This window comes from Gopherus evgoodei, chromosome 2, assembly GCF_007399415.2.
Source record: "Gopherus evgoodei ecotype Sinaloan lineage chromosome 2, rGopEvg1_v1.p, whole genome shotgun sequence".
NCBI classification, from domain to species: Eukaryota; Metazoa; Chordata; order Testudines; family Testudinidae; genus Gopherus; species Gopherus evgoodei.
This window is the reverse complement of record NC_044323.1, coordinates 260,725,576-260,741,829: the sequence shown is the minus strand read 5'-3', so window position 1 is coordinate 260,741,829 and position 16,254 is coordinate 260,725,576. Positions and strand designations below refer to the sequence as shown.

At 43.8% G+C, this 16,254-nt stretch overlaps 1 protein-coding gene across 3 annotated transcripts in view; it reads right to left on the bottom strand.

Moving 5' to 3' along the window:
* Window positions 1–14,608: 14,608 nt before the first annotated feature.
* The window catches only part of FZD6 (frizzled class receptor 6), a 41,894-nt gene continuing 40,248 nt past the window's right edge, over window positions 14,609–16,254 (bottom strand). For all 3 annotated transcript variants that reach the window (XM_030553638.1, XM_030553637.1, XM_030553639.1), the window contains exon 7: window positions 14,609–15,777. In XM_030553638.1, coding sequence (XP_030409498.1) covers window positions 15,609–15,777 — 169 coding nt within the window. In that variant the 3' untranslated portion in view covers window positions 14,609–15,608. The remainder of the gene's footprint in view (window positions 15,778–16,254) is intronic.

Here is a 16,254-nt window from a genome sequence, read left to right as displayed (position 1 = left end):
TTCTCTGTTGGTTACTTCTACTGGCAGGGATAAACTGTATTAGATGTTTGTTGACTGAAAGAGGTTGATTCCTGGCACAGCTCACCGTTCAGGGGATGTAGTATGTATAGTAGTTCTTTGTAAGACATGTGCTCTTCTAAGACTTGACTTTAGAATTAGTTCTGAATGCAGATGTAATGGTTTTACAACATGTGTCAGTTCATGTTGCCCTCCACTGCACTGTACTCGGTTGTTCAAAGACAGCAAAGTCACAGAATTCAGGGTGCGTTTATGTGGGTTCACGTCAAATCCCTGAAGGGAGGATCTGACATAAGGGGCTCTTGGCAAAGGGGCACCTGGCTTTTGAGAACATCTCTTGCTTCAGACCTGAAAAACTCACTAATCCAAACACATGTCTCGCAGGGTATTTATCCATAAGAAGTAACATGTAAGATATCTACAGAAAGCTCATAGCTTGTCAAGATTCATAATCATTGCAAGGTGTATGTATGGGTAATATTTATGGAATAATGTATTTATACTGAAAATACACTTTAGGGATGGGGAGCAGAAATTAGTTGCCAGGTGATAATGTGTCTGGGTGATGACCCGTTCGGGCAAGGGGGGTTTGTCAGCCTGCCCTGTTTGGCCAGTGCTGCAATGCAAGGCTCAATTGTTTAGCTTTGTGCAGTAGTAAGACTTTGCAGTTGTCTCTGATGGTTTCCCAGTTAAATGAGTGAAACCTCTGTAAAGATAAAAAAGGAACTTTACAACAAGGCAGGAGTTTGTCTTGTGTGTGAGTAGACACAAAAGGCTGTTTTCAGTACAACAAAGAGGAAGGAGAAGCACTCTGTGTCCTTTTAATAAGGAAACTCCTGGTGGAGTGACATATTTTCATGAATATTTGGATCCTGATTTTTGTAAAGCTAGCAAGCTCTGCAATAGATTGAATTTGGGATTGGGGGCGGGGGGTGGGGGGAGGAAGTATCTACTTTATTAGATAGGAAAGGAAACATATGAATACGTCTAGACCCATGTTCACATTTTATGACTTTGTTTTTGTATTGGACCCATTTGTTTCACCCCTCTCTCATTTTTTATTAAATCTTTATTCTTTCTTAAATAAACCTATTTTTGTTTTATTATAAATGCTCACAAGTGCTGTGTGGTTTAAAGGACCAGTGCTTTAAGATAAACTGGTAAACTGGGGTACACTGTACCTTTGTGGGCAGAAAATTGCTGGGACTAGCCAGTGTCAGGGGCTGGATATCACAGGGCAATGGTTCAAAGGGACTCAGGAACCTGCAAGGTAAATTTAGGGCTGGCAGAGCCCAGAGGAGAGGGCTTGAATGGCTGGTGATGTGAGGGAGCTGATACCTGGCTACCACTTGCTGGAGGCAGGAGGTAACAGAGTACCCAGGCCTGTGAGTCATCTTAAGAATCAGCACAAGAACTTGTGCAATGCAGCTGCTGCTGCTCACCACTGCCACGGCTGCCTCTACTGCCACTTGCTGCTGCTCACCACTGCCATGGCTGCCTCTACTGCCACTTGCTCCTGCTCACCACTGCCACGGCTGCCTCTACTGCCACTTGCTGCTGCTCACCACTGCTGCTGTTGTGGCTACCATCTTTGCTGTTTACTGCCCTAGCTGGTATCTCTGCCACCGCTTGCTGCTGACTCTGTGGCTTTTGCTGCTGCTATTCCCTGTTGTCTCTTCCTCTAGATGCAATGCTGTGTCCTGAAGTTTCCCCACTTAGCCCAGTTTTCAATTATTTCAGTTCTTAGTGATTTTACCAAGGAATGGGGAACATCACGGCTGTTGCATTCTCCTTCACTGCAGCACTGTCCCCACACCAGCCTCTAAGGTTCAGCCCCTTAGGCCTGCTCATCAGTGATTTCAGCTCATGTTCGCTGAGCAGAAACAAGGCACCTCAATCAGTCCCCACTTTTGGAGTTGACATCACTACTCCCCCCAAGCAAGTGACCCCCTCCACAATAGGGCATATTAAGTACAGTTCTGCTTAACAGGATAACATTTCATTACTTCTGCATTCAACCTAAAGTGGATTTTAACCCAAAACAACTGAAACTGATCACTTTAAAAAAGCAGGCCTGTCTGCTGATCATCTAAGCAGAGTAGGTGTGTTCATGCAAATCTAATAGCAACAGACCCCAGATGTCAGCAGGCAGGATTGAACCTGGGACTTCTGAAGCTTAGTGCCTTAGCCTCTACTGCATGAGCTAAAAGTCACATGGCATTTAGCCAGTGCTGTAGCAGACTCAACAATCTCTAGCTGGGCTAGGTGCCACTTGAGAGGGACAGAGTGCTATACCAAGCAGGCATGCATCACACAAATACAGTCTGGTCCTGAGGTCTTTCCCCCCAATTCATCAATAGATGTCTGGGGAGAGGTCGGTCAGATGCTGGCTGATAGATATGCTAAGGCAGTCTGACGCCCATTTTGAGAGTTTTTGTATTGGATTTATTAGCAAAAAATACAAATAGTTTTGGTGATTTATAAAATGTTTTTGTCCTATTGAGGTATTACAAGATAGCTATTCAGTCATCCAAAGTGTGGAGTTTAGCCTCTGCCAAGGACGAGTGAGGTCTTGGAAAGACCACAGGTAACTGAATACATTGATTTAAGTGAAAGTCAGAGATCGCTTCAGGCAGAAGTTTAAGATGAGGGTGAAAAGTAACTACTTATGGAAGATGGCATAAATAGCCCTGCCATCAGTGCTTGGATTTTTCTCATTCTGAGAGTAGAGGTAGTAGCTGAATAGATACAAAATGCTGTGTCAAGGTATTTTTCCCACTTTGAACTTTAGCATCCAAAACGTGGGGACCTGCATGTGCCCTTCTAAGCTTAATTCTTAGCTTAGATCTGATAGCACCGCCACCAGCCAAAATATAGTGTTTGGCACACTTTCTGTTCCCCCAAAAACCTTCCCTGGGGAACCCAAGACCCAAACCCCTTGGGTCTTAAAACAAGGAGAAATAAACCCTCCCCCCTCCTTTCCCCCTCCCAGACTTTCCCCTCCCTGGGCTACCCTGAGAGACTACACTGATCCAAACTCCTTGGATCTTAAAACAGAGAGGAAGTAACCTGCCCACCCCCCGCCCCCCCCGCTTTCTCCCCACCAATCACTGGTGAGTTCAGACCCAATCCCCTTGGGTCTTAAACAAGGGGGGAAAAAATCAATCAGGTTCTTAAAAAAATAAAGCTTTTAATTAAAGAAAGAAAAAGTAAAAATTATCTCTGTAAAATTAGGATGGAAAATGTTTACAGGGTATTCAGCTCATATAAACTAGAGGGACTTCCTCTCCGCCTTAGCCTGAAATTCAAGTTACAACAAACAGAGGTAAAAATACTTCCAGCAAAATACACATTCACAAGTTAAGAAAACAAACATAAGACTAATCCACCTTTTCTAGTTAGTACTTACTATTTTGAACATGAGAGACTTTTAGAAAGATTGGGGAAACCTGGGGTGCACGTCTGGTCCCTCTTAGCCCCAAGAGCGAACAACGAACAAAACAAACAGCACAAACAAAGACTTCCCTCCAGAGAGATTTGAAAGTATCTTGTCCCTCCATTGGTCCTCTGGTCAGGTGTCAGCCAGGTTCACTGAGCTTCTTAACCCTTTACAGGTAAAAGAGACATTAATCCTTAACCATCTATTTATGACATGCTGTCTTAATAGACAAATGATACACAGAACATGAAGTCATGGATTCAAACAAAGGTTCCATCAGAGATAGGGCTATGCTTAAGTCCCAAGAAGGGGACAAATTCTTATCTGGCAGAAAATAAGGCATTAGCCCCTTCAAAATTTTGGTTACTGTTGGATGGGATGATAGAAATAGATGTGTCCACATGGTGAGAAGCTGTGATGTTTTGGGGTTCACCTAGGCCAGTAAGGGGTCAGGTCACCAAGTGCCTTGTAACCCTGGGTGTCTTGTGGCTGTGCTGTTTTAGGCCAGAGCTCTGACCCTAATGGCGTCCCAGCGGTTCCCTGTGCTGAGTCTGCCCTGGCCCAGGCTGGCTGTCCTGCCTCTCTCAGGGACTCAAGGCAGCTGGGGCTGGGGCTGCAGGCACTGCAGCCATGCCGCCCAGTGCTCTGGGGCTGGGGACGGCGCCGCCCAGCACTCTGGGGCTGGCCACCCAGCACACTGGGGCTGGGAGTGCTGTGCTGGGGCTGGGGGCTGCAGTAGGGGTGCTCTGGGCTCCTGCGGGGGGACAAAGGGAAAGGGTTGGGGCCTCTGGCACAAGAGGAGACGCCAGGAGCTAGGATCCCCCAATGGCTGGGTCACTGGCTGTACAAGCTTACACAGCACTGATGATTTATAATGAAAGCAAAATTAGTTTATTACAAAAGAACTTGGAAGCAGTGATACCAAGTAAAAGGGAAAAAAGTAAAAATGGTTACACGCAAACAAATGTGAAAACACACATCTAAAAGAGTCTTTGTTCAAGAGGATTTCTTTCACCCACAGTTGCCTTTCCAGCTCTTACTGGCCAGGATCCATCACAGTGATCAAATTGCCTGATTCTTTTGTCTCCTAAAATGAAGGATAATCCAGAGGTTCTTTGCTCCTCTCTTTCATAGGTCAAGTATCAGAGGGGTAACCGTGTTAGTCTGGATATGTAAAAGCAGCAAAGAGTCCTGTGGCACCTTATACACTAACAGACGTTTTGGAGCATGAGCTTTCGTGGGTGAATACATCTGATGAAGTGGGTATTCACCCACGAAAGCTCATGCTCCAAAACATCTGTTAGTCTATAAGGTGCCACAGGACTCTTTGCTGCTTTCATAGGTCAGTGAACCTTTGAAATGCTGAGTAAGGGAGCCATGACTGTGCTACTTCCTCCACCCTGATGATTGCTACAGTGCAAATTGATCTGTTCCTGCAACCTCTGATACGCAAATGAATAACAAATTGACTTTGATTTCACCTGGATGGAGGTGTCAGTCTTTCCTTTGTCTGGGAAAAACCTGTTTACCAGACTTGTCTGGTTTAACACATTTCAGGCCATGTCTACACTGGCACTTTCTTTGGTAAAACTTTTGGTGCTCAGAGGAGTGAAAAAACAACTCTGAACAACACACATTTTAACAATGAAAAACACTGGCGTGGACAACACTTCCAGCGACGAAGCTACCACCCCTTGCTCGAGGTGTTTTTATTTTGTCACTAGGAGAGCTCTCTCCCAGCGATAAAGAGCTGCTACATAGTGCGCCTTACAATGGTTCAGCTGCAGCCGCACAGCTGTGCCGTTGTCAAGTGCACAGTGTAGACATAGCCTTAGTCCCATATTTCCAGCACAACTGTACAGTCCTATGTGGTTTACTGTGCATACACCATGCAAGAATATTAATGATCCATGTGTTATTAGTTTTCCAGTGGTACCTTACATAACAGCTATTGGATATAGATTATGACATTAGTGAGTTGGGGTATACTGGACTGGTCTGGTCAGCTGAAATTCACTGCTGGATAACAGGGAGCCCCTTGCCCTCTAGCACTGGAATGCTGTTAGGAACACAGAAGTCCATATGGCTTTGTAAATAAACCTTGTTGATTGTTTCAGCTCTCAATGAGAATGTTCTGCACCTCTTCAGAGCAACAGCTATCTTCCAGGCTTAACCACTTAGTGTCCAAGCTGTGAGATGTAGAAACACTGGGCCCAGGCTGTAGAATCAGACCTTGGTCCTGTGATATGATGTCTGGAGTAACCAGTAGCTTGAACTGGGATTGACCTGATAGCTGTACCATGTCTGAATACCAAGGTTGTTGTGTCCATGTGTGATGGGGCATCCTCCCCACACTGGAGCCGTGGGGAGACTGCACAGAAATCAGCCAATAAGAGAAGGGCTGCAAGAAGCAGCCAATCAGGGCCAGGCAAACCCATATAAGAAGAGCTGCAGGGCAGAGCAGGTTGCTCCTTGGAGCTTGAGGAGGGAGAACTGACTGCCTTGCAGGAGGAAGAAAGCTAGCACGTTGGACAGAACAGTTCTGGGCAGGATGAGGGGAGTGACAGCAAGCTCCTGGCTGACTGCTGATATGCTGAGGCCCTGAGATAAGGGTGGAGATGATGCTGGAGCTGCGGGGAAGTGGCCCAAAGAAGTAGATTGAGAGGTTGGAGGGGACACAGTGCATGGCTGCCATCTACAGGGTCCGTGGGCGAGGACTCAGCATAGTGGGCGGGACTGGGTCATTGTCCCCCCTAGTCACCACTGAGGAAGTGACTGGACAGTTGGACTGCAGTACTGTCCCCTGGAAGTGGGGAGCAGAGTTTGTGGCACAACCTGAGAGTTGTGTCCTGAAGAGGCCGCCGTGGCTCTTGGAGTGACATGGGTCCAGGAGCAGAAGTGACAGCTGGTGAGACACCACCTGAAGAGGGCCCATTGGCTAGCAGTGCTGATGTCTGGGATGGCCAGAAGGAGGTGCCAGAGTAGTGAGTTGCACCCCGTCACACCATGCCCATCTTATTTTCCTGAGTACTCTAGGGAGTAGGAGAAACAAGAAGAGCAGATTCCTGTCTCAACAAATCAGAAATGCATCTGAAAAGAAACTCGGACTCATTCCTTCCATGGAGCAAAAAATGTGGCATTGGTTGCAAAGAGGTCTATGATGGGGGTGGGGCCCACTTCTGAAAGAGCATGATCTTGTTCCTCCTTGCCTGTTTATGTAGTGCATTGCTGTAGTATTGTCTGTCCAAACTTGGACAGTAGTGCCCTGAATCAGAGGTTAAAATGCCTTGCAAGCTGGATGAATGTTTCTGACTTCTGATGTGTCTATATGTAGTTGGGAATCCATCAGGGACCTGGGTCTGTAGGTGAGCCAGATGTGCTCCCCAGCCCTCTTTGTAGGCATCTGTCACCAGGATGTTTGTGGGAGTTGGAGAGGCAAACATCACCCCCGACAGACATTCTGAGGTTCATTCCACCAGAATGGTGATGAAAGGACATTCCTGGGAACAATCACTGGCAAACCCATGCTTTGTTTGGCTCATTGCCTTGAACCAACATGGCTACAATACTGCATGTAACTATAAAGTGTCAGCCAGTCATTGATGGCTAGTTGTGTGGCAGTTGAGGATAGTTCATGTTATTCATTTATTTATTTTAATTAAGATGATTTGGATATATCAGGTTCCATTAAATTACACAATAGCTGATTAATGTGTAACCAATTGATCTTATTTTTGTTATTCTGATCTCCCCCCTCCAATGCCTTCCTTTTATTTATCAGACACTTGTTAAATTTGGTCTCAAATTAAACAAATCAGGGGATTGTACCTATGATTTGTACAGCACCACACATAGCAAGGCTTCAATCTTGACTGGAGCTTCTGGGCACTAAGGCAATATAAACAATTACTGCTCTTAATAGTGCTCAGAACATATTCAAATCTTTGTTAGATGTAGAATCTAAAAAAAAAGTAAAGTAAAACAAAAACGGTTGCCCTCATGTTATATGCATTCCTTTTTTATAGGCAGGCTGGGTTTTAGGTTTGTTTCTTGAACAAAGTTGAAGTGCAGAGAGTAAATGTAGTGAAGTATTCTGATTTAATTGTCATTGCCAAAAAATTCAGTATGCCAATTTATAATATTTTAAATGTGATTAATGCTCCAGTTAGTGATAGAGAATAAACTCAGGTCAATACACTGAAGCATTTGTGGTGTGCAGAAAATTGTTCTTACATTTACTAATGTGATTTAGGTTTCATTTTTCTATAGTTTTGAATCAAAAAGTAACTCCTAATACAGCTTCCAGACGTACAAAGCAGTCAGCAGATTAAGGGGAAGTGAAGGGGGCAGGACTTCTTTGATTTTTAAATACAGTTATGTTTAGACTAAAAAAGTTCAAGGCTTGTATAACGAGTCTTTTATTCTATCTGAAAAAATAAGAAAGAGGGTGAACGAGATGAAGGGGAAACGAGAGAAAGCATAAATGCAAAAACAGCTGCAGCAGAAAGGAACATTTTATTCTGTGAGATTCTAAACCATGAATCACCTTTGGTGCCAGTCCTCTAAGTTTTTGCTAATACCAGAGGCTAGTATTGGCAAAGAGTTTTACTAATAAACACAGCCAAACAAAAAGCAGCTTGACACTTTCAAAGCACTATTGAGCACAGCAACTAGTGCCAGTCAATGGATGTGTGGCTTTATGAGATGGTCTGGTGAGAGTGGGTGGTCAAACTTCAAGGAGAAATTTGATTCCTCATTCCATTCAGCTCCTGCAGTCTCCAGTGCTTTGTAGAAAGCTAGGTTTGCTTTTTTAGTTTTACTTAAGAAGTTGAATTGGGAACATTTAAACAATTCCTGATTTAGTTTCGTACTCAACTAAAAGGTGGCCTGGTGAGTTCAGTGACTATAAAAGAGGAAGGACCTGCATTTCCCTGTGAAGCAACTGACCAAATTTCAAACTAAAACCATACAATGTCGTCTCAACTGTCTCTTCCCACTCAGCCCAGGAGTGCTTTCCAAATGGTCAGGCTCCTTGTAAGTTTAAAAGGATAGTATAAAACTACAGATCATATGCAGTTGGTTTTTTTACCAAATTTACTAACATCACCTTAAAAGTATTACAAATTGGAGAATTAAAAAACTATTTAATTTATTTTTTGCCATTTGCTGGTTTACCTTTTACATTTCACCACTAAGTTAGCTCCAAAACTAGATGATTTCCAGTTAGTTTATATATCCTACAACATTATTTTGTATTGCAACTTTTTGGTAAACTTCATCCCAAAACTCTCTAAAAAGATAAATAAAAAAAGGAAAGTAAAATAGAGTCTATGGAAAATACATTGTTGCAAAACTAACTGAAGGACTGCTAATTTAGCAGACAGGTTGTATCACACAAGATTTATTACACTATTCTCTTTTTAAAGTCTTGGCCTTTGAAATTTATTTCACATGTGACCTGGGAGCTAACTGTAATGCACTTTTAAAATGTTCTATCATGGAGATTCACTTTGTGTAAACTTAAAAAAATAGAGAGCGGCATCATGATGTATTGCAGGGGGCTTGCAGATTATAAAACCAGATGGGATTATTATCATTATCTAGTCCAGGGGTGGGCAAATGTTTTGGCCCAAGGACCACATTTGGGTCTGGAAATTGTATGGCAGGCCATGAATGCTCCCAAAATTGGGGTTGGGGTGCAGGAAGGGGTGAGGGCTCTGGCTGGAGGTGTGGTCTCTTGGGTGGGACTGAGGGATTTCAGGTGCAGGAGGGTGCTTCAGGCAGAGACTGAGGAGTTCAGAGGATGAGAGGGGAAATGAGGGCTGGGGCCAGGGATTGGGGCATGGGAGGGGGTCAGGGGTGCAGGCTCCGGGTGGCGTTTACCTCAAGCAGCTCCCAGAAGCAGTGGCATGTCCCTCCTCTGGCTCCTACAGAGAGGCACAGCCAGGCGGTTCTGCACACTGCCCCATCCGCAGGTGCTGCCCCTGCAGCTCCCATTGGCCCCAGAACCCAGCCAATGGGAGTTGCAGAGGCAGTGCACAGAGCCACCTGGCTGCCCCTAAATGTCGGAGTTGGAGAGGGACATGCTGCGCCTTCTGGTAGCTGTGGCTCACGCAGAGCGAGCCCCAACCCTGCTCCCTGGCTGGAGTGCAGGAGCAGGCCAAGCCCCAGACCCTACTCCCCAGTGGGAACTTGAGGGCCAGATTAAATTGGCTGGCGGGCCGGCTGTGTCCCAGAGGCCATAGTTTGTCCACTCCTGATCTAGTGTGACCTACCTAATATAGGCCAAGGGTTCTCCACCTCTTTCTTTCTGAGCCCCACCACCCCACTCACAATGTGCTAGAAAAACTCCAGGGCCTAGTGTGTGTGTGGTGCACGGGGTTGGGGAGCTTGGGGCTTTAGCCCTGAAGGGTGCCGGGCCAGGAGGAGTGGCACCATAGATGTAGTTTCACTTCTATTTTGTAGGGTCAAATCTGCATGGTAGGCCCTGGCGAGGCACCGCCACCTCCACCCCCTGACTAACCTCAGCAGGCCACCCAGCTTGTCTGGGTTGGGCTGGGGAGGAGGGCTGCAACCAAAAATTATAACTCAAAGTGGGGGGTGCTCAGCTCCAAGTTTAAAAACTGCTCAGGGTTCAGAGAAAGGGTAGCTAGAGGCTGTGCACAGTGAGGAGTGTAGCTCAGGGTGCGGGTAGCTAGGGACTGTGCACAGAAAGGGGTGTAGCTCAGGGTGCAGGGATGGCGTAGCTGGGGCTGTGCAGACAGTGGGTAGCTGGGGCTGTGTGCAGGGAGAGGGTAGCTAGGGGCTGTGCACAGTAAGGGGTGTAGTTCAGAGTGCAGGGAGAGGGTAGCTAGGGGCTGTGCACAATGAGGAGTGTAGCTCATCGTGTGGGTAGCTAGGGACTGTGCACAGTAAGGGGTATAGCTCAGGGTGCAGGGATGGCGTAGCTGGGGCTGTGCAGACAGTGGGTAGCTGGGGCTGTGTGCAGGGAGAGGGTAGCTAGGGGCTGTGCACAGTGAGGAGTGTAGTTCAGGGTGCAGGCAGGGAGTAGCTAGGGGCTGTGCACAGTAAGGGTGCAGGAAGGGAGTAGCTAGGAGCTGTGTGCTGGCAGAGGGGTAGCTCAGGGTGCAGTGAGTTAGCTTAGCTAAGGGCTGTGTGCAGGCAGTGGGTAGCTCAGGGTGCAGGCAGTGGGTAGCTGGGGCTGTGTGCAGGGACAGGGGGTAGCTCAGGGTGCAGGCAGGGGAATAGCTAGGGGCTGCGTGATGGGAGGGAACCTTTCACAGTGAGGTAGGTTTTCCAGACCTTGAATAATTCTTGTAGCTCTTTTCTGAAGCCTCTCCAAAAAGGATGTTGAAAAATTGAAGCGTGGACACCAGACATGGACACAGTATTCCAGTAATAGTATTATGGCATTAGTTAGATTACCTCCCTACCGCTATTTGATATTCCCCTGATTATAAATCCAAGGATTATGTCATCATTTTAGCTACAGCATTGCACTAGGGGCTCATGTTCAACTGGTTATGTCATGGCGGGGGTCTAAAATATGGCTCTCCTATTGACTTGCTGAGATTCTATCTTGAGCAAGTCACTTTCTGTGTCTGATTCTCCATCTGTAGAATAAGAATACATACAATACCTCAAAGGTGTGACTATTAATTCGTTAAAATTTGTACAGTGCTTTCAGAATGCAGTGAAACACAAATCCAAAGTATTTACTGTACTCAACTTTTTAGTGCTCTTGTACTCCTCTTTTTTCTATTTTTTTAAATGAGTATTACAAGAAAAGAAAAGCATCTCAAGTCAAACTACTGACATGTACTTGTGTACTGACAGAACACTACACCGATATGACACTATGTGAGTACATATTTACTATACTCTAAAGGAGGCCTTTGATTAGGACCAGTGTCATAAACAGATAGCTAAGGGTTAATGTCTCTTTCACCTGAAACACCTGACCAGAGAACCAATCAGGAAACCGGATTTTTTCAACTTTGGGTGGAGGGAATTGTGTGTCGGAGTCTTTTGTTTCTGGCTGCCTGCTTTCTCTGAGCTTTGGAGAAGTAGTTCTGTTTTCTAATCTTTTGTTTCTAAGTGTAAGGACCAAGAGATCAGATAGTAAGTTATATGGTTTCTTTTCTTTGGTATTTGCATGAATATAAGTGCTGGAGTGCTTTGATTTGTATTCTTGTTGAATAAGGCTGTTTATTCAATATTCTTTTAAGAAATTGCCCTGTATTGTGTCATCTGTATACAGAGAGACTATTTGTATTTTTTCTTTCTTTTTATATAAAGCTTTCTTTTAAGACCTGTTGGAGTTTTTCTTTACTTCAGGAAAATTGAGTCTGTACTCACCAGGGAATTGGTGGGAGGAAGAAATCAAGGGAGATCTGTGTGTTGGATTGCTAGCCTGACTTGGCATTCCCTCTGGGGAAATAGGAAAGTACTTTTTGTTTCCAGGATTGGAAACGGAGAGGGCAAGTTACTTTGTTTGGATTCACAGAGCTTGTGTCTGTGTATCTCTCCAGGAGCATCTGGAGGGGGGGAAGGGAAAAAGGATTATTTCCCTTTGTTGTGAGACTCAAGGGATTTGGGTCTTGGGGTCCCCAGGAAAGGTTTTTCGGGGGGACCAGAGTGCCCCAAAACACTCTAATTTTTTGGGTGGTGGCAGCAGGTTCCAGGTCCAAGCTGGTGACTAAGCTTGGAGGTTTTCATGCTAACCCCCATATTTTGGACGCTACAGAACACTACACCGATATGACACTATGTGAGTACATATTTACTATACTCTAAAGGAGGCCTTTGATTAGGACCAGAGAGAGGAAGAATGGTCCAGTGGTTAGGATAAACTCTGCTCCGCCACACGTTTACAGTTAATTGTTTCTCTATGCCTCATTTCCCCACCTACAAAATGAGGATAATAGTAGTTCTCTATCTCACAGAAGTGTCAGGACAAACACACTGGGGACTGTGAGGTGCTCAGATACTGACAATAGGGGAAATAAAGCCAATTAATGAGAACTAAGTATTAACCAAAAAAATCAACTCAGGAGCTCCTATTGTATAATATAATATTTTATTACTAACAAAGATAGTTTTGTTTTTACTATTAAAATATATATAAAGTTTTCAGTTTACAAACAGAACAAGAGAAAATATTTAGTGTGTTTCTTCACAGAGGGTATTTCAGATTTTTCTCATTCTCTATCTCAGCAGCAAGAATATTGTGTGCTAAAAATAAAAAGAGAACACTAAAAAAAGAACATCCCTTATTTAAGGCAATAAATTACAAATTATAAAATGCAGAAGACACAATATAACATAAACATGTTCAAATTTCAATATACGTTGGATGTAACAAGTAACTTTGGTTTATCAGAACTACAATTTCTTATTCAATGAGTATTTACATGACCTTCCTGTTATGCCTCACTGTACATTATCAAACTGGTTTTGTCACACTAAGAGCCCTCCTGTTACCAGTAAGGCAAAATGCAGAAGAGCCCTATAGAATGTATCAACATTAGGTTACAGATGGAAGGTGAAATCCTGGCTCCACTGAAACAGCAAAACTCCCATTGACTTCACTGGAGACAGAATTTCACTCAAAGGGCCCTGTCCTGCAACCTTTATCCATACCAGTCATCTTACTCATGTGCACTGTCCCACTGAAAACAACGGGACCACCTCCGGTAGTAAGGGACTATTCTGAGCTGGAGACTTGGGCCCTAATACCAAAAAAATCTAAAGAAAACGTGGCATTTCTATATATACAAACAGACCATTAAAGCATGAAAAAAATTATGGCATGTGGAAAATGCATTATTGTCCTGTTTTAAGTGAAAACCTCATCTGAAGGATTTGCATGTTAATATTCAAAAGTTGCTTTTTCTGCAAGATCATACTTCTCTACAATCTTTAACATTGGATTTTTAGAAAAATGAGCTTTAGAACATGCTGTGCTTGTATATTTAGAGCTTTGTTGTGCCTCCTCACTGTGGGTGACTGGAACACCACTCCAGCAGAAGCTCTGGGAAGCATCCTTTCTGAAGTGGAGCTGCACCTCCTGCATCGTTCCTGTACAGAATGCACAAAGGCTGCATCTTTTTGAGGAGAACAGTCCTCAGTGAAAAAGTTAGGCAGGGTTATATCTCTGCCACTTCTTTGCCTCATCTCTTTGCACTGGTGCTGACACAAATCTCTCCCACTCCTGCTATCCCTTAGCTCAGCCCTGTGTAGTGATATCAGAGATTTTTGAACTACTCTATTCTGTTTTCTCAGCACAGCCCTGGGTGGGCATCATTTTGCCACCATTAGCTGAAAATAGAGGGGGAAATTAGGTAGGATTAACTAAATTGGCAGGGAAATAGAGTGGCAACAGCAGACCATAATACTGAGGTTAATAAACTGACAATTGGAATGTGCTTATGTGAACTGAAATTTGGGGGTGGTTCTGACCCGGCACCAGATGCCTTGCAGAGGAAGAGGAAGTTCTGTCCTCCCCAGCCCAGCCGGGCCTAGCAGGGTAGGAGCCATGACCGTGTCTTCCGCAGTCCTGCTCCCAATCCAGTGATTTACCTCTCTGCCAGCTGTGTAGGGCACTGGAAACATACTGCTGGGAGGCCTGCATGACTGCTTTTGTGGCTTCCCTTTGCTTACTAGTCAGAAAGTCATTTTTCTGTGGGGAAACAAAGAAATCTGCAGAGGACATAAATTCTGCGCATAAATTAAGCTATTCTGGGGAGTCTCTTGAAGAGAACCTGGTGAACCCAAGTAGTTCCTCTAGGGCAGGCCCACTTTTTACCTTGCAGTAATAGGTTAGCAGGTTACCTTAGGGGGTCACCAAATGAAATTAATAGGCAGCAGGTTTAAAACAAATAAAAGGAAGTTCTTCACGCAGCGCACAGTCAACTTGTGGAACTCCTTACCTGAGGAGGTTGTGAAGGCTAGGACTACAACAGCATTTAAAAGAGAACTGGATAAATTCATAGTGGTTAAGTCCATAAATGGCTATTAGCCAGGACGGGTAAGGAATGGTGTCCCTAGCCTCTGTTTGTCAGAGGATGGAGATGGATGGCAGGAGAGAGATCACTTGATCATTGCCTGTTAGGTTCACTCCCTCTGGGGCACCTGGCATTGGCCACTATCGGTAGACAGGATACTGGGCGAGATGGACCTTTAGTCTGACCCGGTACGGCTGTTCTTATGTTCTTTTGTTGAAAGGAACTCTGGTAAACCCGGGAATAGGAAAATAGATGAGCTATTCTGTGGGTACCCTGGGTCTGTTTTGGGGGTAACAGTAGGTGTGCAAAAGTAAAGGCGTCTCTCCTTTCTCATTTGTGGAAGGACCAGACACAATCTTGTCTAGATGTGGAGGTTATATTAATGCTTATGTTATCCCGTAATGACTATTGCTCAGAAGGAAATGATGTCATCTTAACAGCACAATATTGTTGATCTTATTGGTATGAGAAGGAAGCACCTTAGTTATCAGATTTGTGCAACATAAACAAAACAGTAGTTCTTAATGCTGAGTTTATAAAAATAAGTTATTTACAAGATTCATTTTTAACTACAAAATAAATCACTATAATTCCAGAGTCCTTTTCAGATTCAGTGTAGAAACAACCATAATACAGTGCTAAGATTAGTACATCATGAGACATTTACACATTAAAGATATCCATAGATTTGTGTAACCTAATTATTCTAAAGGACACACCTGTTTAAGATGCAGTTACTTTAAAAAGAAAAAGAAATGTTAATAGGAAGACTGAAAAACGCCAGTGAAGCAAATTAAATTTTATGTTTCAAAATAACGCAACCATCTTCCATCAATTGTTTTTACTGTTATTTAACAGCATGTTCATGTATTGGAAGAGAAAAAGATTTATTTCTTTTTCTCTTAAATTACTGCTGACCTGCTCAGTTGAGTGCTATTAGAACTTCAGTTTCCATTACTCTCTTATGAAGTTAAATACAGTGGTTATTTCTAGACCTCCCCACTATGTAGTGTAACTTTTAAGTGCAAAACAAGGGATATGTATGTGGTATTTTTACAAGGCACAGAGCATCAGTAATCTCCAGTGTAACACAAACCCATAACAGTTTCATAAACTGAAATCATTCATATAGAAATTGTAATCTTTCAAGGATTTGAACTGTTTCCAGAATCCTGATCTTTTCTAGTGTCTGAAGCTGAGTGGACAAGCATTGATATGGAGTCGCTGGTACTGCCTGGTTGCGAAACACTGGGTAGCTGTGAATTACTGACTTGTAGTGGATGAGTTTCAGTAAAATCACTTTTAGGAGATATCCTATATGTAATTAAAAACAAAAACAAAACACACTGAAACAATTTTAAGCATATAATGTTTTAGACTGAAACACAAACACATTTAGCAACAAAACGGTAATATACATTGAACTTACAGCACTCCTTTTAAAAGACAATAATACAGTTCTGAATACTCTTTCCTTAGCCATTTAATAGGCTTTTGTGTTCCTGAGTCCAGATGGTCATCACTAATGTTTTTTATGTCAGCCACCCATCCAAAGAAGCTGTATGGCAGCCAGAGACATCTTGGCAAGCATTGGATAGGGAATGCTTTTCAAAGCCTTGCAGTGCTGTTGCTTTGTCTTAGAGGTCACTATTCAGCAATATAAGTAGGGTTCTACCAAATTCATAGTCCATTTTGGTGAATTTCATGGCCATAGGATTTGAAATTTGGTAAATTTCACATTTTCAAATGCTTACATTTTGCAGTGTTGTAACTATGGGGGTCCCAACCCAA